This window comes from Sylvia atricapilla, chromosome 22, assembly GCF_009819655.1.
Source record: "Sylvia atricapilla isolate bSylAtr1 chromosome 22, bSylAtr1.pri, whole genome shotgun sequence".
Classification (NCBI taxonomy): Eukaryota; Metazoa; Chordata; class Aves; order Passeriformes; family Sylviidae; genus Sylvia; species Sylvia atricapilla.
The window spans coordinates 1,671,870-1,699,391 of NC_089161.1; the positions used below are offsets into that span (position 1 = coordinate 1,671,870).

A 27,522-nucleotide genomic window follows, 5' to 3' on the forward strand; every position below is an offset into this window, starting at 1 on the left:
GCCGCCGCCCTCATGTCGTGGCTGTTCGGGCTGAACCGCGGGGCCGCCCCGGGCGGCGGCGGGGACGCGGCACCGCCGGGCACCGGGACAGGGGCGGGCAGCGGGGCCGGCCTCTCCCTGCCGCCCACTCCCGGTGGTGGTGGTGGCGCTGGGGACCGTCAGACGCCCAAGGACAAATGGAGCAACTTCGACCCCACGGGCCTGGAGCGCGCGGCCAAGGCGGCGAGGGAGCTGGACGCGTCCCGTGAGTGAGGGGACGGGACGAGACAGAGCTCGTCAGGGTGTGGGGATGTGGGGAAAGGCGGGTGTCAGAGCAGGGAGCGGGCTCTGCTCCGTGCGGCCCTGCCGTGGGACGCGAGGAAAGGGCAGGAACCGGAGCTCGGGAAATTCCACCTGGATATGAGGGGAACAGAGCGCGGAGAGAGTGCGGGGTGTCCCTCACTGGGGATATTCCAGATCTGTCCGGACACAGACATCTCTCCTGTGCTCTGGGATAACCCTGCTGCAGCAGATGAGGCTCTTGAGGCCCTTCAGCCTCAGCCACGCTGCCAAACCTCGTGTCCTGTCGGGTCCCACCTGAGCCGGGCAGCCTCTGCCTCCTGCCCCGCTCTCCTGGGACCAGCATGGCCAGTCAGTGACCTCTGACTGCTTCCTGCAGGGTTTGAGAGACACCAGAGCATCTTCATAAAATTCCCAGAATGGTTTGGGTTGGAAAAGACCTTAAAGCCCTTCCAGTGCCTCCTTACCCTAGGCAGGGACATTCCCAGATTTCTATCCCGGATTTCTCCAGCCCCATCCAGCCTGGCCTCGGCTGGATCTTTCCCACTGGTGTGCTGAGAAGTTTTATAATCATTTATCCACTGAAGGGGTGAAAATGCCATTGCAGAGCTGTGCTCCAGGCAGGGCACAGCTGGAACAGGGTGGGTTGAACACTCTGAGCATCCTCTTTGCTGAGACAAGACCTCTCTCACTGTCCATAATCTCTTCCCACCCTCCAGGCCATGCAAAAGATGCTCTGAGCCTTGCCCAGATGCAGGAGCAGACCTTGCAGCTGGAACAGCAAGCCAAACTGAAGGTGTGTTGGAATTCCTCACCTTGGAACTCCTCAGGCAGCTGCCAGGTTTGGGAGGGACAAAAGTTAAAACGTTTCCTCTGCAGAGGATGAGAAGTTTTCCTTTTCTGTTCAGCTTCAGCAAATTGTAGTTATTTGCTTTTAGGGGGGGAAACAATAGTAATTCTGGAAGGTGAAGTATGAGCTGATTTGGCCTGTTCTGGCACTTTTTTGTGGCTTTGATTAGAATTTGTATGTTCTGAGTGGTTTTGTAACTGCTGGAATATGACTGCTGTTTTTGGGGAATGACAAGGGGGTTCTGTGGGAGCTCTAAAGCAGCTGGGTGAAGGACAGACTTCTGTTTTTCTAATCAAGGAATTCAGGGATTGTTTGGGTGTTGGTTGATCTCTTGGATTTTTTTTTTTAATTTGCGTTTAATCCCAAAACATTTAATTACGATCTTTCCTTACAATCATTTTATTATCCCATTTTAAATTCCTTGTGTCGGTGGTCATCTTTTAAAGGCACCACTCTGATCCCAGAGGGATTTCTTGGGATGTTAAATTGTCAGTAGGACTTTTCTCTCCAGGGTGTTGTGTCAGTTTATGATGGTCACGTTCTCTGCTGGTTTCCCCAGGAGTATGAAGCTGCCATAGAACAGCTGAAGAATGAGCAGATCCGGGTGCAGGCAGAAGAGAGGAGGAAAACACTCAGTGAAGAAACCAAACAGCATCAAGCAGTAAGGGAATGAGGGGGAAGCCAAGTGAGGGGAGACCTTGTTTGTATCTTCCCTTATAGAAAAGGCAATGATGCCTTAATTATCCCTTTCTTTATCCCTTTAATTAATTGTCTCCTTTTGGGGCAAGGGGGTTGTTGGCAGCCAGAGGTCTGGGGGTGTTCACAGGCTGTTCTGTTCTGGGTTTGTGAAGTTGAGCTGGACTTTTAGTCCTCTTGGACTTCTCTTCCCAAGTTCTTGAACATCCAAAGGAACCGGTGGCAGCAGTTTCTCCCATTTTGTGGTTTTTTGGGATTTTCCTAAAGACCTTTTTTGGGAAGTGTTGAGGAATACTGGTTTATCAACTGTGTGTGTTAGCCTGGACAATGAGGTGGCTCTGAAGTTATTTTGATATCAGTCTTAAATAGCTTGAAACCCTATTTCTTCTGAATTAAACAGGAGAAATATTTTAAGAGGAGAAGTAATGCAAATCTGAGCAGTTGTGAGCAGTGTTGGTTGGTTGTCACTTGAGTCACTGGCGTGCCAATAATCCTGAAACAAGGGAAATAAAGGCTGGCCTTTATCTTAAAAGCTAAATCATGGTGATTTCTTACTCTGAGAGCACAGGAGATTAGGGAATTAATTCATTCTAATGCATTATCCTGCTTGGGAAGTTTGCTGGAACTGTTTATTTGGCACAGGGTGTTTTACCCTGGCAGAGTTTGGACTTTGAGCAGGGCTGGCCCAGGAAGCAGCTGCACACTCAGCTGCTCTCAGGGCTTGGTTCTTCACCTCCTGCTGCTCACAGGGCATCATCTGAAGTTCAAATCACAGCCAGCTCAGTCTTGGTTTATTCCATGGTGTTTTACTGTTGCTGAGGAGATAATTCCCAATTCTGTGATAATTCCCAATTCTGTTCCGCTGTCCCCGTGTTGGGAATAGAGAATGATGTCACCCCCCTGGTACAGAATCCTCCCTGCTGCTGGATGTGGATCCTCAGCCCACTTCCAGTTCAGTGGAGGTGACTTGGGTTTTTTTGGAGTTCCAGTGGAAAACTGGTAAGAGTAATTAAGGAGAGACAATTAAATCTTTATCAAAACCAGAGCCCATCAGCACATCCTGTCAGCTCTATTGCTTGCAGTCACCAGTGCAGATAAGGTGGTTTAGAACGTGAAAACCTTGTTTTTCCCACTGAAGTCTCCTTTTCTGGGCCAAGAAAGACTTGCTCTTTGTGTTTGACATCTGTGATCCCTTAAAATGAAGTCATTCTGTAGAGATTTCTCTGTCTCTGTAGAGATTTCTCAGCCCAGAGCAGTTTCTGGTGCTGACTGAGGACATTTTGCCCCATTCACATTCAAATCCAGGGTAATTTTTTGTTTATGTGGATTTTCCTGTTTTACTTGGGTTTTTTCCCCTCCTGAACCTCATTTCCCTGAGGACCAAGCTGATTTTTTTTTTTTAACTGGCTAATCTGTGTATTCTGTTTTGTTTTTTGAAGAGAGCCCAGTACCAGGACAAACTGGCACGGCAGCGCTACGATGAGCAGATGAGACAGCAGGTAAGGTGGATTCCTGCTCTGATCCAGCTGGGAATGGGCTGGGAGCCTTCTTAAATCCAAGAGATGCTCTGGAGCTGTGCCCTGTCCTGCTGGCCAGGTGGCTGATGCTGGGCACAGTTTATCTGTAAAACAGCAGCTTGGAATTAGGAGGATAAATCTGGGAGATGGGGAGAGGAAAACTCGCTTCAAGCTGCTGCTTCTTGAAAATATTTGTAGCACTTAAATATATATTTGATGGAGTTCTTATAACCTCAACATTTCTGCTGTCATCTCTCCCTGTAGCAACTTGCTAATGAGGAAAATCTGAGGAAGCAGGAGGAATCTGTGCAGAAGCAGGAGGCCATGAGGCGAGGTGAGTGTTTTGTTCAGCTCTGAGGGTGTGAGGCCACGGGGAGTCCTTGTGCTGATCTTTGTGCCGTGTTTGATGTCAGATTGGCAAGAATTTGGGGATAAAATTACCAGTTCTTTCCAAGGTTACTTTTAAAAAGGGCTGCACTCCTAAACATCTGCCCTGTCCCTCCTGGATTTCTCAATGAACTGTCAGCTTCTCCTGATAGAATAACTGAAATTCTGATTTCGCACTGGAACAACCTAAAATAGAACCAGTTTTGAGGAGGGGAGAGAAACAAAACATCTGAAAGGAGTGGTTGAATCTGTGTCACCTCATTTCCACTCAGTTTCCTGCAGAAAATAAGAAAGTTGCAGCATGAAACTTGCTTAGTTTTTTGTTGCTGGGAATGGCCAGGATTCCTGGGTTTGCAGAGCTCCACTGGGGTGCAAGTCTCAGAAATTGTGAGGCAATTTGTGTTGGACTGAACGGGGTGGGAAGTTTGCTCTGAGCACAGATGTGGACAGCTGTGCTGCCACCCAGTGAGGGGAGTGTAGCCTGAACAAAACAGCTCAGCTGGTGAAACAGTTATTTTACTTGGGTTATTTTACTCCTGGATTTCTCATTCATTCTCCTTTCACACAATTCCACATTTGAAGAGACGAAAACCTCCCGAACCGCGCTCGGAACCGGCACCTCCATTTTGCTTCTCTTCACAGCGACTTCCCCGAGGCTTTCCTGCTCCCCTGGCATTAACCCACCCCAAAATCTCACCTCTTCTTCTTTTTTAACCCCAGCTACGGTGGAGAGGGAGATGGAGCTGCGGCACAAGAACGAGATGCTGCGGGCGGAGGCGGAGGCGCGGGCGCGGGCCAAGGCCGAGCGGGAGAACGCCGACATCATCCGCGAGCAGATCCGCCTCAAGGCGGCCGAGCACCGCCAGACCGTGCTCGAGTCCCTCAAGTGTGTGCAGGGCACGGGCTGGGCCTTCTGCTCCTGTGGGAGAGTGTGTGGGAGAACCTGGGGTTTGTTCTTCTGCGGGGTATCCGCCTGGAGCTTCTGCTCGTGTGTCCCAGTGTGTGGGAGAACCTGGGGTTTGTTCCTCTGAGGGGTATCCGCCTGGAGCTTCTGCTCCTGTGGGCCAGTGTGTGGGAGAACCTGGGGTTTGTTCTTCTGCGGGGTATCTCCTGGAGCTTCTGCTCGTGTGTCCCAGTGTGTGGGAGAACCTGGGGTTTGTTCCTCTGAAGAATTTCAGTGTTGTGCTTCTCCAAGTGTATCTCAGCACGTGGGAGAACCTGGGGTTTGTTCTTCTGAGGGATATCCACCTGGAGCTTCTACACATGTGGCCCAGCACGTGGAAGAACCTGGGGTTTGTTCTTCTGAGTGATATCTGCCTGGAGCTTCTCCACGTGTGAGCCAGCATGTGGGAGAACCTGGGGTTTGTTCTGAGGGATATCCACCTGGAGCTTCTACTCCTGTGGGCCAGCACGGGGAAGGAGCTGGGGTTTGTTCTTCTGAGGAATATCCACCTGGAGCTTCTTCACATGTGGGCCAGCATGTGTGAGAACCTGGGGTTTGTTCTTCTGAGGGGTATCCGCCTGGAGCTTCTGCTCCTGTGGGCCAGTGTGTGTGAGAACCTGGGGTTTGTTCCTCTGATGCTTCTCCACGTGTGGCTCCACGTGTGTGAGAACCTGGGGTTTGTTCCTCTGAGGAATTTCAGTGTTGTGCTTCTCCAAGTGTGTCCCAGCACATGGGAGAACCTGGGGTTTGTTCCTCTGAGGGGTATCTGCCTGGAGCTTCTCCATGTGTGGCCCAGTATGTGTGAGAACCTGGGGTTTGTTCTTCTGAGGAATATCTGCCTGGAGCTTCTACACGTGTGGGCCAGCACGTGGGAGAACCTGGGGTTTGTTCCTTTGAGGAATATCTGTCTGGAGCTTCTACATGTGTGGGCCAGCATGTAGGTGGAGCTGGGGTTTGTTCCTCTGAGGAATATCCACCTGGAGCTTCTCCACATGTGTAGCAGTATGTGGGAGAACCTGGGGTTTGTTCCTCTGAAGAATTTCAGTGTTGTGCTTCTCCAAGTGTATCTCAGCACGTGGGAGAACCTGGGGTTTGTTCTTCTGAGGGATATCCACCTGGAGCTTCTCCACGTGTGTCCCAGCACGTGTGAGAACCTGGGGTTTGTTCCTCTGAGGAATTTCAGTGTTGTGCTTCTCCAAGTGTGTCCCAGCACATGGGAGAATCTGGGGTTTGTTCTGAGGAGTATCTGCCTGGAGCTCCTACACGTGTCCCAGTGTGGGTAGAATCTGGGGTTTGTTCCTCTGATGCTTCTCCATGTGTGGCCCCACGTGTAGGAGAACCTGGGGTTTGTTCCTCTGAGGAATATCCACCTGGAGCTTCTCCAGGTGTCCCCCACATGTGGGAGAACCTGGGGTTTATTTCTCTGTTGCTTCTCCAACTGTGCTCCCACATGTGCAAGAACCTAGCGTTTGTTCTCTGAGGAATTCCAGCCTGGTGCTTCTCCAAGTTTATCCTCACATGTGGGAGAACCTGGGGTGTATTCTTCTAGTGCTTCTCCAAGTGTGTCCCAGCACGTGGGAGAACCTGGGAATTATTCCTCTGAGGAATATCTGTCTGGAGCTTCTACACGTGTGTCCCAGCACGTGCAAGAACCTGGGGTTTGTTCCTCTGGTGCTTCTCCAAGTGTGTCCCAGTGTGTAGGAGAACCTGGGGTTTGTTCCTCTGAGGAATTTCATCCTGCTGTTTCTCCAGCTGTGTCCCCATGTGTGGGAGAACCTGGAGTTTATTCTTCTGGTGTTTCTCCAAGTGTGTTGTCCCAGTGTGTAGGAGAACCTGGGGTTTATTCCTCTAAGGAATTTCAGTGTTGTGCACCTTGTGTGAACTCTCTCACTACATTGTCACCTGAAGGGCACCCAGGGACATTCACAGTGATAAATTTTTTTCTCACAGATTATTTCAAGCCTAGTCCTGCCACTCAGTAACTCTGAGAACCCCTCAGCTCTTTCATTTCCCCTCAGTTCTTTGAGAACATCCAGCACAAAGGTATAAAGCAGTTTGGCTCCACAGGGGCGAGTGTTTAGGTTTGGAATTGGTTCATTCTAGGCATTTTGAGATTTTTGAACAGAAAAAGCTTTAGAGTTAAATACCTACACTTCAACATAAATAATACATTAAAGAAATAAATTGATACCATCTTAAAGCCAGATGCTTTTTTGGACTTAATCCCAGCCCAGGTGTAGGCATCAGATGACTATAAATATATTTTCTATGCTTGTTCATGTTCCAATTCTGAGGTGAGCCCTTAGCTTTGACTCGTTCTGAAGAAGATTATCAACTTTAATTTGAGCTTTGACTCGTTCTGAAGAAGATTTTCAGATTGTATTAAAGTTGATAGTCTTTAAAATTTATCAATACCATCTTTGAATTCCCTTTCTCTCTTGCTGTTTGTTTGCCACAGGACAGCTGGGATGCTCTTTGGGGAAGGATTCCGTGCTTTTGTAACAGACTGGGATAAAGTCACAGCCACGGTAAGGTTGGGATATCTGTCAGGAAATTCCAGAAAAGCCTCTCTGGGAATGTGTGTTAAACTCCTGGTTGTGTCACAGCTTTGGGTCTAATTTTGGTGTAGCCTAGAGAGCACTTAAAGAACTCCTGTGTGTGCTGAATAAATTCATTAACAGCCAGACCAGCATCTTTTCACAGGACAAAAGAGCTTGGCAATGAAATCTTGGGGACATAAAGTTGTTTCTCAATGTAATAATTGCAAGAAAACAGCAGTGAAAATACATTTTTGGTAGCATGGCTGGTTAAAATAGAAATTTTGCTTTAAATCAGTCAGCACCATCTGCTCCACCCTCCGATTTTATACACACAGGCTGATAGAAAACATCCCTTGCCTGAGAGCACTGGGGAGAACAAGACAAGCTTTTAGTGGCTCCTTTTGTCATCTGTACCTGGGGTGTCTGCAGCATTCAGAGCTTTTTGTAGATCAATGCTTTGAGCTGTGCATTCACTTGACCCAGATACCAGTTTCCTGCATTATGGTCATTTTTTGCTTCTGACATGCTCTTCTCTTGTGAATTTGGGACATTTAGATTTAAAAAATAGGAGAGAAAAAAAAAAAGTATATTTTTGGAAAGGGGGTAACACAGCTGGAACTCTTTATTTTCTGTTGCTTTGAAAATTTTGAAATTACTATAAGGTAAGAACCAGTCAGTTATTTTAAGCTTCTTGTTAAATGAAGCTTGAATTTTCATCTCTGTCTATTCTAAGGGCTGTTCTTTCTCTACCTTTTCCCAGCCAAGCAGCACCCCAAAGGTTCTGCTTCACATTTTTTGGTTCATGGTGGGTTTAGTGTAATTCACTTTGTTTACTGATCACAGACCCATTCCTTTGCTTGATGCATTATGAGAAATAGGCAGGGCCTGTAATCAGACTGATTTTTAGAGTTGGCAGTTTGGGTTTTTGTTTGATACAAGCACTCAGTTTTAAAGCTCTGTTTCTCTTGTGACATGAACATCAGTGAGGTCAAAAAGTGTGAGGAAATGACATCAGATCCATCCAGGCAGAGGGAACTTTGCTCTGTGCTGGATCTGCATCTGGGTCTAAGACAGCATGAGATCATGGCACTGTTTTTAGAGGGAGGCTGCTAAAGAGGTGAAATCTGTTCAGTGTTCTGTATCTGAGCTGAACTGGGTGTGGAGATCCCTCACTCTTGGCATCCTGGAACTCACAGTTCTGATCCCTTGGTGTTTCCACCCAGGGCAGAAGTGATGTCACACGTTTCCAGCAGAGTGAGAGCGAGCAGATGGTGCCTCATGGTTTATTGAACAGTGCCACCCTCGTTGTCCTTGAGGCTTTTGACCCCGATCTGTGCTTGCAGGAGAAGTCAGCTTATTTTAAAAGCAATTGCTGCAGTTTGCTCTTTTCTCTGATATAAATTATTGGCATCAGCTTTAAGCTGACTCCTAAGTCTGGAGTGTTTCTGCTTCACTGGCAGATCGATGGGAATGTCTCATTTTGTGGGGTTTCTGAAAGAACAGCCCAGGGATGGTAATTCCCATTCCCATGCTGGTTTTGGCTTTGCTGCTCCTCTGGAGTCCCTAATTCCCTGTTGTGTTGGGGCTGCCACCTTTAGTAGATATTCCTTTTTGTTCCCCACTGAGCCCTGCCTCGGTGGCAGCCACAATTCAGCTGTTTTACCTTGGCATCTTAAATTGAACTTTCATTTTCTGCCGTGGTGAGGGGCATTCTGGCAAGCAGCACCTCCCTGCCATGACTGTTTTATCTTCATTATTCAACTGAGTGATCTTCATTGTTAGTAACTGTTAGTAATCTAATTATTTTATCTTAATTGCTCGATTGAAAACCTGGACAGCCCCACACATTCTGGGCAAGATGTACTTTTGGATTCAGGACTAAATGCTTCACTTGTGCTTCCTCTGCCTTTTGCTGAGTGCAAGAGCAATCAGTGAGGAGGCAGTGTGAGACCTTGACTGAACAGGGATAAAACACCTTACCAAAAATAAACCCCTCCTGGTCAGCATTTGTCCTGAATCTTAATTCCCCCACCACAGGACAGGCAAAGCATTGCCTTGCCAAGTATTTTGTGCTAATCTTGCTAATCTTTCCCCCTTTTTTTTTGGTTTTTTTTGCAGGTGGCAGGCCTGACCCTGCTGGCAGTGGGGGTTTATTCTGCCAAAAATGCCACGGCTGTAGCAGGACGTTACATAGAGGCACGGCTGGGGAAACCCTCCCTGGTGAGGGAAACCTCCAGGATCACTGTGCTGGAGGCTCTCAAACACCCCATCAAGGTAAAACTCAGCTTTATTCCTGTGTTACACTCAGCAAAACTCAGGTTGGGATGGTCAGTGGGTCTGAATAAGTAAAATATTGGAGGTGGAATGGATGGGCTGAGCCCAGTGGCGCTGAAACACCCCATCAATGTAAAACTCAGCTTTATTTCTGTGTTAAACTCAGCAAAAAAATCGGGCTGGGATGGTCAGTGGGTCTGAATAAATGAAATATTGGAGGTGGAATGGATGGGCTGAGCCCAGTGGCTCTGAAACACCACATCAAGGTAAAACTCAGCTTTATTCCTGTGTTTCACTCAGCAAAACTCAGGTTGGGATGGTCAGTGGGTCTGAATAAATGAAATGTTGGAGGTGGAATGGATTTGCTGAGCCCACTGGCATTCTGTAAGATGTTTTAGTCCAAGTGAGTTGTCAAAATGTGGGTTTTTTCCCTACCTGTGAGTAACTGAATTTGTCCTCTCAAGGTTGGTAAACGTCTCACCAGCAAGGCTCAGGACGCCCTTGAAGGAGTTGTTCTCAGTGTGAGTACTCTGTTTTCCTGTCTTGGGCTCTGAAGGATGGCTTTAGAGTCTAATTAGGAGCTGTTGGTTCCTTTAGCTCACTTCCAAAGCTGTAATTCCAGCAGTTTTGGAGTCGTAGCACTCTCGGGACACTGAGACCATAAATAAGCTCCTGTATTCAGTGTGACATGCATTAAGCAGCCTTTTTTCACCTTTTTTTTTTTCCCTCTGTGAAAAGCAGCTGGAAGTCGTAGTTCAGTCCTTGCTCTGGTGCAGTTTTCTCTCTGTAGTCAGCATGTGAAGATGCAGAATTCCACTTGTGCCATCTGAATTTAAGGATTACTGAATCCAGACCTGCTTCTAGGCCAGAAAAATCTAAATATTTGTGTGCATTTGCCCACCCTGAGATTGGTTCTTAACTTGCTAATTAGTGCTGCTTCTTTACATTTCTTTCTGAATTGGATTCCTGGTTATCAGGCAAATTTAAGAGCTGCTTGAAGCTGCTGAGAGAAAATGCTCCTGCAGGAATCTCTCTCTCCCAATATCCCCAAATGCAGTAGTGATATAAATACGAGTTTATGACTTGAGAAGGAATTAGCACTGCAAAGAGCTGCTTTTATGTTTTGACATATCCCTCCCAGGGCATCCATTAGGAAGTGAACATTTAGGTGTTATCTGTTCCTAGAGTAGTCACTGCCCTGCTGCTTTTTTCTTACGAAACAATTGTAGCCAAGTGGACAGAAAAAAAAATCGAGTAAATCCTCACATAGGACAGGAAATGACCTTGGTGTGGAGTCATGAGCAGCTGAAGTTAAGCCTTAAAAAGCTTGAGCCTGGAGTGCTGCCTCCTTCCTGCAGGTACTGGTCTGGGAACCTGGTAGGTGCAGCTCTTTTGGGACTTTCTGCTCCTGACATTTAACTCTTTCCCTGCAGCCCCAGTTGGAAGCCCGTGTGAGGGACATTGCCATAGCAACCAGAAACACTAAAAAGAACAAAAGCCTGTACAGGAATATTCTGATGTATGGTCCTCCTGGCACTGGGAAAACTCTCTTTGCCAAGGTAAAAACCCTGCCAAGATTCTGCCAACCTGCACTTTTTGCAAAGTGTTCTGAAAATTCCAGGGCTTGGGAAGCCTCCCTGGGCTGAAATCTATCGCTGGAGTGTTGCATAAACATTTTGTTTCTGTTGGGGAGTGAGGGAAAGGGCATTCTGCCTGCTTCAGCTCTGAATCAGTGCAGCCACTTGGATTCTGGTGCTGAGAGGAGCCTTTCCATCTGGAAAAGGCCTTTGGCAACTGGGATTTGTGGGAATCACAGCAGCAACCACTTCATATCCACCTCTGTCTGTTGGGTTTATGGCCTTGGCTAAATGAGTCTCCTGATGCTGCTGACAGTCCCAGAGCAGAGACAGCCATGGCTCCACGTGCAGAGGCACTGCCAGGATGATTTTTACATGGATTTAAGTCAGAATTTGATTTTTTTTTTCCCATGCTTGTCCACAAGACCTGAGGTTTCATCAGCTTTTAAACGGTGCAGATTTGACAAACTGATGCAAGCTGATTTTTTTTTTCCCCCCTTCTATCAATACATTAAACTCAGTAATTTTCTGGGAGATTGGCACCTAAAGCCTCCCAGTTTGGGTTTCTAAAGCCAGCAGAGATGGACAGAAATGAAAAAAAATAAACAGAACACAAGTTAAAATTGCCACTAAATGACAAAGAACATAAATAAGCCTGTTATTTCTCCCCTTTCCTGACAGGACTTTAATTCCCTCTTCACCCTCCATGGCCTGGCAGTGGAAGAAAGGGATTAATTTGCTGGGTTTTGTCTCATTGCAGAAATTAGCTGTGCACTCAGGCATGGATTATGCCATCATGACAGGAGGGGACGTGGCCCCCATGGGCAGGGAAGGGGTCACAGCCATGCACAAACTCTTTGACTGGGCCAACACCAGCAGGAGAGGGTAAGTTGAGCTTTTATTCGATCCTCAATTTGGGTTTTTCTCCAAAAAACCCCAAACACCACAAAAACCCTCACCACAGCAGTGTAGTTCAGCCCCCCAGTCGCTGTTGTTGGGCTAACACTGAGCAAACCCAGAATCTCCTGAAGTTTTCCTGGAATAGGTGAATCCTTGTTAATTAGTAATGTTTAAAAAGCTGAAAAGCCTTTGCTTTTCTGTTCTCACAACCCCTTTTTACACCAGTTTTTCCAGATCAGTCATAACTTGCTTGTCTGATCTCACTGAGCAGGAGGAGATTTTCCTGCCCACTTGAAAGCTGGGACAAATTTCCTTCAGGGTGATTAATGACCTGACAGTAATTAGAAGATTTAGCACAAATCAGGTGTGTTCACACTCTGGATGTTCCCTGTTGCAACTGCTCAGATTTTAAACATTGATAGTATTTAGATCCAGCTTTGAGTCTCCAGCAGGAGGAGTGAATTATAAGAAATAAAAGAGGATAAGGAGGAGAAAGATGCTGAGGTGTAAAAATCACAAACACAAAAAAAGAACTTTTGCCTTTTCAGTCACCTTTAAAAGCAAATTTCTGTCTTTGGAGAATCCTCACGTTGAGGCTGAGTCTTGGCTCTCTGATTCTCTAGGAGTGTGCAGTTAATTTGCTCCTACCAATGTAAATGGATTTTTGCAGTGCAGAGGTAGCTGAGGAGTTGTTTGTCCAAGCAGGATGGTAAAATTCAATATTGAGCTTTCAGGGGCTGTCAATTCAGGTTTTTTGCTGGTTTGATCTCAGATCTCTGAATGTGGCTGCCCAGTGATTTATGTGTTCTCTGATTGCTTCAGATGGACATTATCTTGCAGTGTCTCTTTTAATCCCTGCTTCATTCATCACCTAAATCTTTCTATTTCCCCTTACAAAGGAAAAAAACAAAGCAGGGAAATGTCCTGAGGATTTAAAAATTTAAACTTCTGTCCTGAGGAGCTATAGAAGGGAAGGTATTAGAATTTAAGTGGGCTTAGAATTTAAGTGAGAAGTTGGAAGAGATGTGAGGACACTCAGCTGGGTGCTTGCATTAAGGAATTCTTTTACAGCACTGCCTGGGTCTGAATTTCTCTGCCCTGCTGAAAATTTCTGTGCATTTCAGCTTCTTACACTTCCTGATCAAAGCTTACATGTGTCCAGAGAATCAATACTCTCACCTCCAGCAGCACTGAAGCATTTAAGCATCTTTAATTCTGAATATCCACCTGTCTTTGCTGCTGCCTTTGTTAGCTGGGATTGTGACAACAGACACTTCTCTGCAGAGAAAATTTGGGAGAAGCTGGGGCTGGGTGGAAGATGTTAATAGGCTTGAAATTTGGAAGACAGCTGGCTTTGAAGCTGGGCAAGGAGGTAATACAAGCTGTGACAGCTTTATGAGCAACCTGGTTCTGTTATTGATAAACATCTTTACAGGCTCAGTCCCTTGGGAAGAGCAGTGCCCTTGGGTTAGGAGTGAATTTATTTTGGTGAATAATTCATGGGCTTTATTAATTCACTTCTCCACAGGTAGTAAAGCCATTACATTGGTGCTGCTGTGGTTTGGAAAAGAAAAAGCTTACAAAATAACAAAGTCTGGCTGAGGAGAGGACTCTGGTTTGAGCTTTTCAGGGTGGCATAAGGAGGAAAAATGGCAGGGAGGTGTCACTGTCACCAAGATTTCTGTGTTGTGCCCTTGCACACACCTCTCTGAAGAGGAGAGAATGCTACAATAGCACTCTCAGACTTCAGCAGGTCTAAATTTCAAATATCCACTGCAGCTTGACAGCAACATCCAGCCACAAGCTACAGACTGTGCCTATGAAAACTCTCATCTAGATTTAAAAATCCAGAGGAGTTTAAGGTCTTGTACCTTAGTCTTGCTTCAATCTGCTTCTGAACAGCAGGAAACACAACTCCAGAGGCCTGGGGGCAGATTTCTGGCCTGGGCTGTGTGACATTAATCCATTTTTTCAGCTGCTGGGCTGAGCCAGGTGCTCACCACGGACAGGTCAGCGCAGCTTTAGCTGCCAAACAGCACCCGAGGAAACGAGGCTGCTGCTGCAATCCTCTGGCTGTTCCCAGCTCTGGGTGCCTGGCAGTGGGGCAGGAGGAGGCCTGGAGGCAGCTGAGCCTCACTTACCTGTGTCCTGTCACTGTGCAGTGTTTTCCTTTCTGCAGCCTGCTGCTGTTCGTGGACGAGGCGGACGCGTTCCTGAGGAAAAGGGCGACAGTAAGTGCTTGGTGTGTGTCTGCTCCTGCTGCCAGCAGCCTCCTGCACCCTCCTTCCCTGCCTTCAGTGGGCAAAAACCATCCAGGCTGGCAGGTGCCTCAGTGCTGAGCTGGTGGCAGAGATGAGAAACCAACGTTTCGTGGAGTGGGATGAGCGTCTCCAAACTGAGAATTCCTGCCTCAGAAAGATGGGTGGTGATGCCACGATCATTTTTGGTCTTTTAAATATCTCTTTTGTGTTCTCAGTACCCTTAATTCCTTAAATCTAATATCTTGACATAGTCTTAATATTCTGTTAGGCCAAAAGAACCAAACATCCTAAAAGTCTCGTTGTTGAAAACCAAAAAACTTTACACTACCTTAAAATGCCAAAGTCCCCTCTAAAACACATCCTATAAACTAAAATTTAGTTAAAATTTATAAACCCATCTAAGGGAAAATACTTTATTCTAAAGAAATATCACGCTATTCATTCAACCCCCTCATCAAAACATCTTTATTAATTATGCTAATTTCCAAAATCTATAGAATTGTATCTGTGCTGTCCCATGAATGTACATTTCAGTGTATTCCACCTTGCACCATAAAAATCCATGTTAAATACCAGGATAAAAACCCTTCATCCCTTTTAGTCTTAATTTTAAGACCAGGGAAAAGGCATTGGTGGCCCAGTCTTGTTGGGGGTTTTGCAGCAGGAAACAGGAAGGAAAGAGGTTTATACTAAAGGTTGTTCTTGCTGGTACCTTGCAGGGTTTGGGTTTTGTCCCTACAGATATTCATCTGTGAAAGTTTCCATTGCAAAAACTGTTTTTTGCTACATGAACAAAGTTACAGCAGCATCTTCCCCTGTAGGAATAATTTGTGTTTCCAAAGTCAGTCACCACATTATACAATCCAGTCTGGAGCTGCTGCTCCAATCCCAGTTGTCTATTTAAAGAGCTCTCCAGGAGGTTTTTTTTTGAATGTGTGAGTGAATCCTTGGCTTATTTTCCTGTAGGTATCACACTGAACTTCCCAGATAAAATAGCAGGGAAAACCACCTGGGCCAGTGGCCAGAGCTTTGGGTTTGAAACCAAGCAGATCACTGGATGAGTGTGGATAAATCTCAGATAAAAAAATAATCAATTGATTTAGTTTTTTGGTTTTTTTCCTCCAAGGTGTTACAGAGCTTTGGATTCTGCTGTAATGCAAATGATTGAAAATAACAGAATTCCATGTTCCTTTGAGCAGAATTCCCTTTGTCCATAATGCTGCTTAAAGCTGTGACCTGTCTGCAGTCCCTCAGCAGCTGATCCTCCTCTGGGTTTCTTCTTTGCAGGAGAAGATCAGTGAAGATCTCAGAGCAACTCTAAATGCATTTCTGCACAGAACAGGGCAGCACAGCAACAAGTGAGTATCCACTTTCAGCAGCTGATGCTTCCCTGGATTGAGGAAAGTCTTTAAAGGGTCTCTGGTGTCCAAATGGAAGTTGGAAATGATCTGTGCTGCTGAGAGTTTGAAAGAAACTGCAGAGAATATTCCCCCTTTCAGTTTATGTGCTGAATGTAGCTTGGTCCTCCTTCAGCTTTTCCTGGCACTTGGAAATCAGAAGGAATTCTATTTTTTTTCCTGAAACTGGGGTTGTATTTGGACATCTTGAGTGTCTTGTTGATATTTTCTTTCTTGGTGATTTACTGTTTATACAAGAGCCCAGGAAAAATCACTACCACAAAAATTCAGAGTTCCTCCTGGCTGTGTGCATCATGTTCCCTGGAAAAACACTTCAGTGGTGATTATTCCTCTCCAGTGACCTCTTCCCCTCTTGTGCTTGTGTGGGCAGGAGCTCTGAGGCAGATGAGTTCCCATCTCACTCCAGGTGGGATCCCAGAGCTGTTCCCTCCTCTCTGAGCAGGGCTGAGGTGACAGAGTGGCATTGTCACTGTCCCCTACCCCTGCTCACTTTGTCACCTCCATGGGAACTCCCTGCACAGCTCTGCTCACCTCAACCAAAGCCATTTCCTGGCTGTCATAATAGAGAGGTGACCTTTCCTCCACCTTTCTCAGGTAATAGTTGCTTTTATTTTATTTTATTTTATTTTATTTTATTTTATTTTATTTTATTTTATTTTATTTTATTTTATTTTATTTTATTTTATTTTATTTTATTTTATTTTATTTTATTTTATTTTATTTTATTTATTGTAGTGTGAACTTGACTTAGTTGTTAAAACTTCTCCTTGCACAACTGAGCCAACAAGAAAAGTTGTCTCTGGCTTTATGTGGGGAAAGTGAGGATTTTAATGATGAACTCCCCTCAGTGAGGCTGGAATGAAAGACTTTTTAAGTAACCTCATGACACTGAAATAAATATCCTGGAAGGTCACTGTTACAGGACATTTTTCTGTCCTTGGGGGTCTCTTGAACTTGTTGGAACCAATGCAGCTGGAACTGATAATTGCTTGTGTGTAGCTTCTCTGTCCCAGAGGTGCCTGGGAAGTGATGTTTTTCTAAAAGAAAGAAATTGCTAGAAAGCAAAGTGTTGATCCTGCAAGAACCTTGGTTTCCCCCTTTGGGAGAGGAGAGCAAATCTCTTCTGAAGTGATCCATGGAGTTGCTCTATAAAGCTGTGTTCAGTGTAATTATTATTATTATTAACTGATATTTGCAAGAAGAAATACTATAAATATTTGTCCTGCAAATCAGGGACAGGCAAGGGATGGTTCTTTCTTTCCCCTGCTGTTAAATTGCCTCAAGAGAGCTCTGGGGGTGATTTTTGGGTGCTGGGGAAGCTCTGCCTCTCCTCAGCAGCGCTGAGCTCTCACGTTGAATTCAGCCCTGATTTCAACTGTGAGCTATTTGAGGACACTGAGCATGGCCTGGTGATTCATACACTGCTTTTTTACTTCTGAGCTGCCTTATTGCTGCTCTGGGCAAGGAGCAGTCGTGCATCCATGAGTGGGAGCTCACTGGAATGGGTGTAATGGGCTGTTAAATGGGGCTGCTTTGGTGAGACCCCCGAGGAGAGCTCTTCCTTCTGCAGGGAATTGGCACCAGGATTGGGAATTGCTGCCTTTAAACTCCCCCAAAAATCATCTAGTTAGGAAAGCTGGCTGGCTGAGTATCAGCCTTAATCCAGGCTTGTGTTTCTGCAAGTCTTTGTTGGTAGAAAAGCCAAAAGAAAAATCTTGTCTTGGCCAAGACATCTCCAGAAATGACAGCAGAGAACACTGGCCCCTTGTAGCCAATGATTCAACCAGACAGCAAGAACATCAATATTCCAATAGCTGTGCTTAAAAGCCCATTTCAAATTATTAGGCACTCTTAAACTGGTGACATCAATTAAAGCATTAAAGTATTGGCACGGGGAAGAAGCATCATTACAAAGCAATAAAAGAAAAAAAAAAAAGGGTTTCCAGCTCCAAAATGCAGCAGGGCCTGGAGCAGCACATCTGTGTCGTGGAGCAGAGCTTGCTCTGCACACATCAGACTGTTCTAAACAGCCCAAAAACACATTTCAGTGCAGTGCTTGAGATGCTGTTAAAGCCATTTCTAAGGAATCCAGGTTTTTTTCCCCAAGCTGATGAAACATTTTTAATCCCAACCAACAGCAGCTCCCGACGTTCCGACTTAGTTCATCGATTTTTATTTTTACGGCTTTGTCAGCCTATCCTTTTTTTTTCCCCTTTCTCTCTTTTCCCCTAATTCCAGGTTTATGCTTGTTTTAGCAAGCAACCAGCCCGAGCAGTTTGACTGGGCCATCAATGACAGGATAGATGAGATGGTCAACTTCGACCTGCCCCAGCTGGAGGAGCGCGAGCGGCTCGTCAGGATGTATTTCGACCAGCACGTCCTGAAGCCAGCCACGGAGGGCAAACAGTGGGTATTCCTCCCAGTTATCCCACCTTGGAGAATCCTCTTTCTCTTCTTGCTTTTCCTCATCTCCTTTCCTGTGCATTCTGCCCATAAACTCACTTTCAACAAGCAGCACAAGAGTTGGGAGATGCCTCTTGCTGTCTCGATGAGATGCCAGCCCAGATTTTTTTTGTTGTGCCCTTAAAATTCAGGAGGCAGTAATACCTACAGCAGGAAGCTGTAGGAACTCCTGTGGTGTGGCTGCACATCAACCAGAGCGTTGTTCTGCCTTTCAGGAGGCTGAAGCTGGCCCAGTTTGATTATGGCAAGAAGTGCTCAGAGATTGCCAGGCTGACCGAGGGCATGTCCGGCCGGGAGATCTCCCAGCTGGCTGTGGCATGGCAGGTGAGTGGGCCCCCTTCCCCTTTTTGCCCCTCCTTCCCCTTTTTGCCCCTCCTTCCCCTTTTTGTCCCCCCCTTCCCCTTTTTGTCCCCCCCTTCCCCTTTTTGCCCCTCCTTCCCCTTTTTGCCCCCTTTCCCCTTTTTGCCCCCTTTCCCCTTTTTGCCCCCTTTCCCCTTTTTGCCCCCCTTTCCCCTTTTTGCCCCCCTTTCCCCTTTTTGCCCCCCTTTCCCCTTTTTGCCCCCCTTTCCCCTTTTTGCCCCCCTTTCCCCTTTTTGCCCCCCTTTCCCCTTTTTGCCCCCCTTTCCCCTTTTTGCCCCCCTTCCCCTTTTTGCCCCCCCTTCCCCTTTTTGCCCCCCCTTCCCCTTTTTGCCCCCCCTTCCCCTTTTTGCCCCCCCCTCCCCTTTTTGCCCCCCCCTTCCCCTTTTTGCCCCCCCCCCCCTTTTGCCCCCCCCTTCCCCTTTTTGCCCCCCCTTCCCCTTTTTGCCCCCCTTCCCCTTTTTGCCCCCCCTTCCCCTTTTTGCCCCCCCTTCCCCTTTTTGCCCCCCCTTCCCCTTTTTGCCCCCCCTTCCCCTTTTTGCCCCCCCTTCCCCTTTTTTGCCCCCCCTTCCCCTTTTTGCCCCCCCTTCCCCTTTTTGCCCCCCCTTCCCCTTTTTGCCCCCCCTTCCCCTTTTTGCCCCCCCTTCCCCTTTTTGCCCCCCCTTCCCCTTTTTGCCCCCCCTTCCCCTTTTTGCCCCCCCTTCCCCTTTTTGCCCCCCCTTCCCCTTTTTGCCCCCCCTTCCCCTTTTTGCCCCCCCTTCCCCTTTTTGCCCCCCCTTCCCCTTTTTGCCCCCCCTTCCCCTTTTTGCCCCCCTTCCCCTTTTTGCCCCCCCTTCCCCTTTTTGCCCCCCCTTCCCCTTTTTGCCCCCCCTTCCCCTTTTTGCCCCCCCTTCCCCCTTTTTGCCACCCCCTTCCCCCTTTTTGCCCCCCTTCCCCCTTTTTGCCCCCCTTCCCCCTTTTTGCCCCCCTTCCCCCTTTTTGCCCCCCTTCCCCCTTTTTGCCCCCCTTCCCCCTTTTTGCCCCCCTTCCCCCTTTTGCCACCCCCTTCCCCCTTTTGCCACCCCCTTCCCCCTTTTGCCACCCCCTTCCCCCTTTTTTGCCCCCCCTTCCCCCTTTTGCCCCCCCTTCCCCCTTTTGCCACCCCCTTCCCCCTTTTGCCACCCCCTTCCCCCTTTTGCCACCCCCTTCCCCCTTTTGCCACCCCCTTCCCCCTTTTGCCACCCCCTTCCCCCTTTTGCCACCCCCTTCCCCCTTTTGCCACCCCCTTCCCCCTTTTGCCACCCCCTTCCCCCTTTTGCCACCCCCCTTCCCCCTTTTGCCACCCCCTTCCCCCTTTTGCCACCCCCTTCCCCCTTTTGCCACCCCCTTCCCCCTTTTGCCACCCCCTTCCCCCTTTTGCCACCCCCTTCCCCCTTTTGCCACCCCCTTCCCCCTTTTGCCCCCCCCTTCCCCCTTTTGCCCCCCCCTTCCCCCTTTTGCCCCCCCCTTCCCCCTTTTGCCCCCCCCTTCCCCCTTTTGCCCCCCCCTTCCCCCTTTTGCCACCCCCTTCCCCCTTTTGCCCCCTTCCCAAAGGTTTGAGGTGTTGATTCTGGTGTCTCAGATCACCTCTCCCTGTGACAGTCTGGTTTGTCCATGGGGTGGTACCAGAGCACTGCTGGCTCTGGGGTGGCTGTTGGGATATCACCATAATTCCCATAATTCCTCATCCCATAAAGAGGAGCAGGTTGGATAATCCCTGATGGGGAATCCCATGTGAAACTGAAGTAAATCAGGTGAGTTTGGAGTGACTTTGGGCAGTCCCTGCTGGCCACACTCGTGGTCCAGCTCAGCAGAAGGAGATTCCTGATGTTGTTGCCCTCATCAGGGCACTGACCCATTCTTCTTCTCTTTTTGGTTTTAAACCCTTACAATGCAACTTGAGCCATTAAAGAAACAAAACTAACTGGAATTGGAGCTGAAAAAAAAATAGGTATTTCTCCCATACATAGACACAAGAAATGCAGTCACTTGGAGTACAATTATTCACATGCTTAGCAAGCTTTAGTGTTGTTTCTTTTTTTTTTTTTTTTTTTTTTCTGAATCAGGTTTTCACCTTGTTTTGTCCCAGCTGCCAGTTTCTTACTGGGTTGTGTATTTCCATAAACTAACCTAGAAATATCAACTGAAGGAATGAGCTCCAGTTGGTGTGTCATGTAACCTACTCATGTCAGCTTCCTTTCAGGGATTGTAAAAACAAAGTGGCTTTTTGTTTAGTTCTTAAATTTTTAATTTCGTTTAGCAGCTCGCAAACATCTTACCAAGTTTGTGCATCTCATTCCTTCTGCTGCTGGTTTTCCCCCTTTTAAGGGACAGAAATATTTATCTTTCCTAGTATAAATTAATTTCAATTGCAGTAGTCATGAGCTGAGGTCCAGTTTGAGTGCTGAGGTCCAGTTCTTCTTTTATTCCTTGGTAGCACACAGCTGGTTAATTTTCCTGCATATTTTTTGTGATACTGAATCATATTTCAAAATGTGTGCTGTCATCTGCCCCACGTATGTGAAAGGCTTTGCTGCCAACTATTTCCTGTAATAAGAAGTTGTGATAAATGATCCTTTGCTTTTTATCACCCCTTATCAGCAAGTTTGTCATTACTCCCCAGGAATGACCTCAGCTTTTATCATTTATCCTTTTAAGTGCTGGTGAAGGGTGGGGGGAAAAAAAAAAGGTGGAGGTGACTAATTTTCCCTGACAGCTTCTTAAAAATGTACCTCGTGCTGCCAGCACTATTAACAAGGTTTGATGGAGAATTTGCAGCAGGAAGTTGTGCTCATGAAACACTCAAAGGGCTTAAAAAAAAAACCAAACCAAACACACCCAGGAAAGAGAAATATTTGAGATGGTTGGATACAGCAAGAAGCTTCATCTGTGTCAAAATCAAGGTTTTAATCGAAGTTTTAATTAAAGGGATCTCATTTTTTGTTGGTCAAGGAGGGGAGTGGGATGTGCCAGGGGTCAGTGAGCAGCTCTGGGGCTGCACATGAGGAAATCCAGGGTGAGAATTGTCCTGGGAGCTGCCAGCCAGAGCTGTTGATGCTCTGGGGGTTCTTTTTCAGTCACTTGTGGTGCTTTAGGATTTCAGCTTTTCTATTTTTCATCTATTTGTAATGCTGCAGGTCTTTAGTGCAGAACTCTAAACTCCATGTGCAGTGTGAGCTGCTGCTTTCACATTTTGGTTTTATATTTTTTCATCTATTTGTAGTCCTGCTCTTTATTTAATCATTAATTTACTAATTGGTAATTCTTCAGTGCAGAATTCTAAACTCCATGTGCAGTGTGAGCTGCTGCGTTCACATTTTGGGCAGACACAACAATTCCTCTCCAGGCCTGGGGATCAAGGACACCTCACTGCCTCAGGGCCTGAGAAATGGAAATAAAAATGAGTTTGGGGCAGCAAACTTGGGGTGAATTCCTTCATTAGCTGATCTCTAATTGGAGGATTAACCCCCAATCTGTAAATGCACCAAAGTGATAAAAGTGTGAAAACCGATGACCCGTGGTGCATTTTTGGGTGAGGAATTTGGAGCTGTGACACACTGGAGCTGCTGTTTGTGCCAGCCCTGCCCACTGACCCTGGCAGGACGTGTCCCCTCTGCTTTGGGGTTGTTTTACCCCAAAAGCCCCTCAGCAGCTTTGGGGAACAGCCTCTCTCCAGGCCAGGAGTGTTTTACTCACCCCCAGCTGATCTCCTGGGTGCTGTTGATATTTTAGGCTTTGTTTGAGCGCTGCTGACTCCTTTGTGGCTGCTCCAGTGCTCTGCACTTTCAGGGAGGGTTTAAGGCTGCAGTTATCAAGCCTTTCTGGCAGTGTTTTCCTGCCTCAAATTCCTGCCTTGCTGCTCTCCTTCCCGTGGTGCTGGTGCACCCCTGTGGATGGCTGTGCTCTGAACTGGGTCAGGGAGCTGAGCAGAGTTAAAAATAGCTTGGCAAGACCAGTTAACTGCATAGCTACGGTGTTTAGGGTAGGTAGGGGCTGCAGGAACCAGGATTTGTCTCCAAAAAGTTCCATTTCAGGCTTCCCAGATCCTTACCAGGCTTCCCTCTGCTGGATGCAGCAGCTGCAGGGTGCTTATGTACCACAGACACTCTCTATTTCTTACATCTCATATCAATATATTGGTTTTTTGGTCTTTTAATTCCCTTTTAATTCAAGGTGCTGCCTGCCAAAGGTGGGAAATAATCTGATTACAGAATATCCTGAGCTGGGGAAAACCCCACAGGGATGATCCAGGTCCATCTCTGGGCTCTAGAGGGGTCAAACCCCAAAATCCCTGATGTGAGCAGCCCCTTCCTGAATGCACACCTGAGCTTTGATCCTAAAATTCCTTTTAATTCTGTGCACAGGGGAGGTGTTTGTGTGACCCTGATGGGAGCTGGGAGGAATCCTCAGCACCTCTGGCATCATCCTCCCTTCCCAGAACTGCATCCCACAGATGGTTTGGGGAAATCCTGAAGCTTTAGGAGGTGAAAGCACCACAGGCATCATCTCCTCCTGGCACAGCAGCAGTGGCCACTCTGTCCTGTGCCCTTGCAGTCAGTTCCCACGAGGATTCTGCTGCCAGTGCTGCCTTTAAAAAGCCATCTCAGTTAAACTGAGCAATAGCTGCAGCTTTCAGAGGCTTAACTCCACCATAAACTGGATTTCAGATGGATTGGCTGCCGTTCACATGAAGTTTTAGCCCGCTGCTGTTTCAGCCTGCCTCTGTCTGTCCTGAATTTACCAACAGGAGGGAGAAAAAAAAAATAAGATGCAGAAAAGCCAAGAGTGTAACCTCTAGCACTGGGAGAAATATTGCTGTCTGGCACAGCTAACAGTGTGCGTGCTAGAAATCCATTTTAATCTCTTCTGCAGAAGACTGAGCATTCCCTTTTGTCCTTGTGCTTTTTCCATTGCCCTTTATGGCTCTAGCAGGGACTAAGATGCATTTTCACCTTAAAAATCCCCCTCAGCTCTGTGTTTGTAGTCGTGTGCTCATTTCCCAGCACTGTACTCAAACTGGCTGATGTGCTTGAGATAAAATGTCAAAACCAAAAAGCAACCTTTCGCTATTCCAAGCTGTAATCTTGGAAAATTGTTTTGGCAGCATTTCAGGAGAATTCCCAGGAGTTTTATGTCCCAGTGTGAGCTTCCTGTCATTTCCTTGCCTTTTATGCCACTGACATAAATGCCTTTTTTTTTTCTCCCTGAACCTTGTTTATATTTTAAAAATAGCTGTTGTATTTTTATGGAGGATTTTTTTTTTTTTTTTAATCAGGCTATTTTCATTATAAATGGGATTCAAATGACACAGAGGAGTCTGGCCAGGTTAAAATAAACCACGAGTCTTGGCTGAAATGAAGCATGAGGTCATTTAGGCTGGACTTGTCATCTGTTCCATCCCCACCAAACAAATTTATTTCATGATTGAGTTTGAGGGCTAAAACAGGAATTGCTGCACTGGAGAAAATGGGTTAAAATCTGTCCACGCAGGAGGCAGAGGTATGAATATAAATGAAGCTTGGTACCATTTTTCTGTGTGTGCAAGCTACTCCCAGAAGGGGCAGCTGCTTCTCCCATTTGCTTTCTTGACAGCGAGGGCCTAAGGCTTTCTAAAAATAGAAAGTCATTGAGAAAATCAACAGAGCATGAACTGCACAGCTTTGCAGGAGGTTCCACACTGGGCTGTGCAGTGGCAGAGGGAGGAGGGCAGGCAAAGCATCCTTCCCCTCTGAGCTCTGCAAGCACAAAAATGCAGCCCAGAAAAGAGCTTTTTTTTTATTTTTTCCCCTCCTCATTTTAAAACACCCCATCAGGGTTGCATAGAGAGCCCTGCAATTAAAAAAAAAAAAAAATCAAAAATGTAAAATGTAAAAAGCAAGGTGTGAACAAAACCTTCCCAGAGTTGCCCTTTTTGCAGAGAGGACAGGAGGGTGGGGAAGAGGTGCTCTGGGAATATTTGGCAGGTGGTGGAAGCAAAAGTGGCAGCCTCAGGTGCTGAGGAACCTGCTCAGGCACTGAGGACAGCACAAGAGCTTTTGTGCAGAGAAAAATTCTCTATTTATTCTTTTATTTCCAGACCTGCTCCTTCTCTGCACTCCCTCCCCCAGGCCAGTTTTTACTCCTGCCTGCAGGAAGGATTTGCACTTGGGAGATGGATTTGATCCTTTCCCTGCTTTTTTTTTTTTGCAGGAAAAACCAGCACCTGCCACCTCTGGTGGCTTGTGCAAGTGACACCTTAGATGGTTTAACCAATTCCCCCCTCCTCCAAAAAAAACAGGACTGGAAAGTAGGTTAGAGGAGCCTAAAAACCAACCTGGGTAACCTTTTGCACATTTCTGGGAATTATTATTCCTGCTGCAGTGAGGCAGCTGTAACCCACAGCACTGTGGTGACAGCAGAGCAACAGCTCGTCCTGCCTTTGTCTTCTGCCCCACAGCATCTCTGGGCAGTGGAGGTGTAAAAAAGGATCACACTCGAGTTTCTGTGCTGCTTTTGCTGCCCAGCCTCGTTTCCTGCTGGAATTGATGGGGTTTGCACCATCAGTAATTGATGGGAGCCCCAGAATCACACTGGAGGGAAATGAAAGTTAATGCTCCTCGCCGGGATGGGGGACAGGAGGGTTGGCACAGTCCAGGGTGTGGGGACAGGTTTGGGGGGCTCTTAGGGTCAGGGTGGCCGTGGGGAGCTGCAGGGTGCAAGTTTGGGGTTTTTAGGGCCAAGGTGACTGTGGGGAGCTGCAGGGGACAAGTTTGGGGTTTTTAGGGCCAGGGTGGTTGTGGGGAGCTGCAGGGTGCAAGTTTGGGGTTTTTAGGGCCAGGATGGTCATGGGGAGCTGCAGGGTGCAAGTTTGGGGTTTTTAGGGCCAGGATGGTCATGGGGAGCTGCAGGGTGCAAGTTTGGGGTTTTTAGGGCGAGGGTGGCCGTGAGGAGCTGCAGAGTGCAAGTTTGGGGGTTTTTAGGATCAGGGTGGCCGTGGGGAGCTGCAGGGTACAAGTTTGGGGTTTTTAGGGGGAGGGTGGCCGTGGGGAGCTGCAGGGTACAAGTTTGGGGTTTTTAGGGCCAGGGTAACATGGGGAGCTGCAGGGTACAAGTTTGGGGTTTTTTAGGGCCAGGGTGGCTGTGAGGAGCTGCAGGGTGCAATTTTGGGGGTTTTTAGGGCCAGGTTGGCCGTGGGGAGCTGCAGGGTACAAGTTTGGGGTTTTTAGGATCAGGGTGGCCGTGGGGAGCTGCAGGGTACAAGTTTGGGGTTTTTAGGGCCAGGGTGGCCGTGGGGAGCTGCAGGGTACAAGTTTGGGGTTTTTTAGGATCAGGGTGGCTGTGAGGAGCTGCAGGGTGCAAGTTTGGGGTTTTTAGGGCGAGGGTGGCTGTGAGGAGCTGCAGGACAGCCACGAGGAGTTCCCACCCCTCATCCCAAGCTCCCTCATCCCCTGAGCACGGCACAGAGCTGCTCACAGGAGCACTTGCAGAGGGAGGAACCAGATTTAGAACTCTGCAGCTCGGGGGCTGCTCTGTTACCTTGGAGATGGGTGCAGCTGACAGCACAAGCATCTTTTCCCCTGCTCCCAGGGACCGGCTGTGCTGGCATCTGCAGCATGGCCAGGCTGAGCCCCAGCTGTCCTGTGTGTCCCCTGAACAAGGGACATCCCTCTGCTGAGTGCCTCCCAGCCCTGTTCCCCCCTGAGGGCTGCTGGATGAGGCTGGCAGGAGCTGCCAGCCCTTTGCCCAAGGAGCTGTGGGCAGGTTTGTGCTGCTCCAGGAGCCAGCAGGACTGGGGAGGGGAGGACAGGGGTGGTCCTGTGGGTGTTTGGGGGCTGACACAGCCCAGGAGAGATGCAGGGGGACATTCCTGAGGGAATGCATGAGGAAAGCAGGCTCAGGGCACGTTAAACACCATTTTAGAGGCACCACTTTGCCCGTGTTCCCCCCAGCACTGACATTCAAACAAGTGTTCAGACAATTTTCTGTATTTGCCCTGGATGGAGTCGTTCCATCACCCCCCTGCACCCACCTTTCCTCACCTTATTGGCTTCACCTCTGCAGCGCTTTCAGAGCAGGAGAGGAAAATTGAAAGGAGCCAAGAGTGAGGTTTTTTTATCCTGAACACAGAAACAGGGGGCTTTGATTCCCAGGAACTCCAGAGGCGAGCAGAGCCGCTCATTTGGTTCGGAACGGGAGCGCTGTGGGGGGAAATCATGCATGGAGAAGAGAACAGCAGGGAGATGACAGTCTGAGACGTCCCCTGATGCCAGGAAAGGCCATCCCTGTGCTGTCTGAGGTGTCCTTGTCCCCACAGGCAGCAGCCTACGCCTCGGAGGACGGCGTGCTCACCGAGGCCATGATGGACGCCCGCGTGGCCGACGCCGTGCAGCAGCACCGGCAGAAGATGGAGTGGCTGAAAACAGAAGGTGCTGAGGCCAACAAAGAGACTGACAGGAACGCCCTGCTGCCTTTCCCCAAAGGGACAGCCGTGTGAGAGGCTCTCCACGTGAGGAGGGCAAAGGTTTGGTGGGATCAGGTGTGGAGAGCAGCCCTGGGGGCCAGGGAGAGGCTGCTGCTGCCGCTGCCTTGGGCCTCCTGGGTTCAAACTGCACCACAAAAAAGTGGTTTCAATGAGGCAGAAACAACTGAATTAAAGGACCTCTTACTGAACTACCACTGCCTGTGTTGGTCTCTGTGGCCTGTCCTGCTGGAGAGGCACAAACCCCAAATCCTTGTGAGCTGTTTTCTGCAGTGTCCCAGCACCAGGGCTGCTTGTCCGAGCCTGACACTCCCATACATTTAAATCTGTCGGGTTTGTGCTCCAGCAGAGGCATTTGTCACCATTTTGCCCATGACACAGCTCCTTGCCCACGTCTCTGGATGGCACCAATTGCCTTTCACAGTCTGAGAGGAATTTTTCCTTACAAAAGTGGATTTGGGGGAATTCACTGCACAAGTGGTCTGAGAGCAGTCCCACATGTTTTTCCCCCCAAGTAAACCACTTTTCTCTGTGAGGAGATCACTTTGGGGCACACAGATCCTGCGTGCTCTGAGCTGAGAGAT

General features: G+C 47.8%; 1 protein-coding gene across 1 annotated transcript; it reads left to right on the forward strand.

Annotated features, from left to right (window-relative positions):
• Positions 1 to 27,129, forward strand: ATAD3A (ATPase family AAA domain containing 3A). The gene is made up of 16 exons (XM_066334580.1): positions 1 to 244; positions 999 to 1,075; positions 1,689 to 1,790; positions 3,265 to 3,324; positions 3,607 to 3,676; positions 4,450 to 4,615; positions 7,131 to 7,200; positions 9,331 to 9,486; positions 9,951 to 10,007; positions 10,920 to 11,045; positions 11,824 to 11,948; positions 14,143 to 14,194; positions 15,512 to 15,582; positions 17,881 to 18,048; positions 18,321 to 18,429; positions 26,774 to 27,129. The coding sequence occupies exons 1-16, from the start codon at positions 13 to 15 to the stop codon at positions 26,951 to 26,953; spliced, it is 1,821 nt and encodes a 606-aa protein (XP_066190677.1). The 5' UTR covers positions 1 to 12; the 3' UTR covers positions 26,954 to 27,129.
• Positions 27,130 to 27,522: the final 393 nt, after the last annotated feature.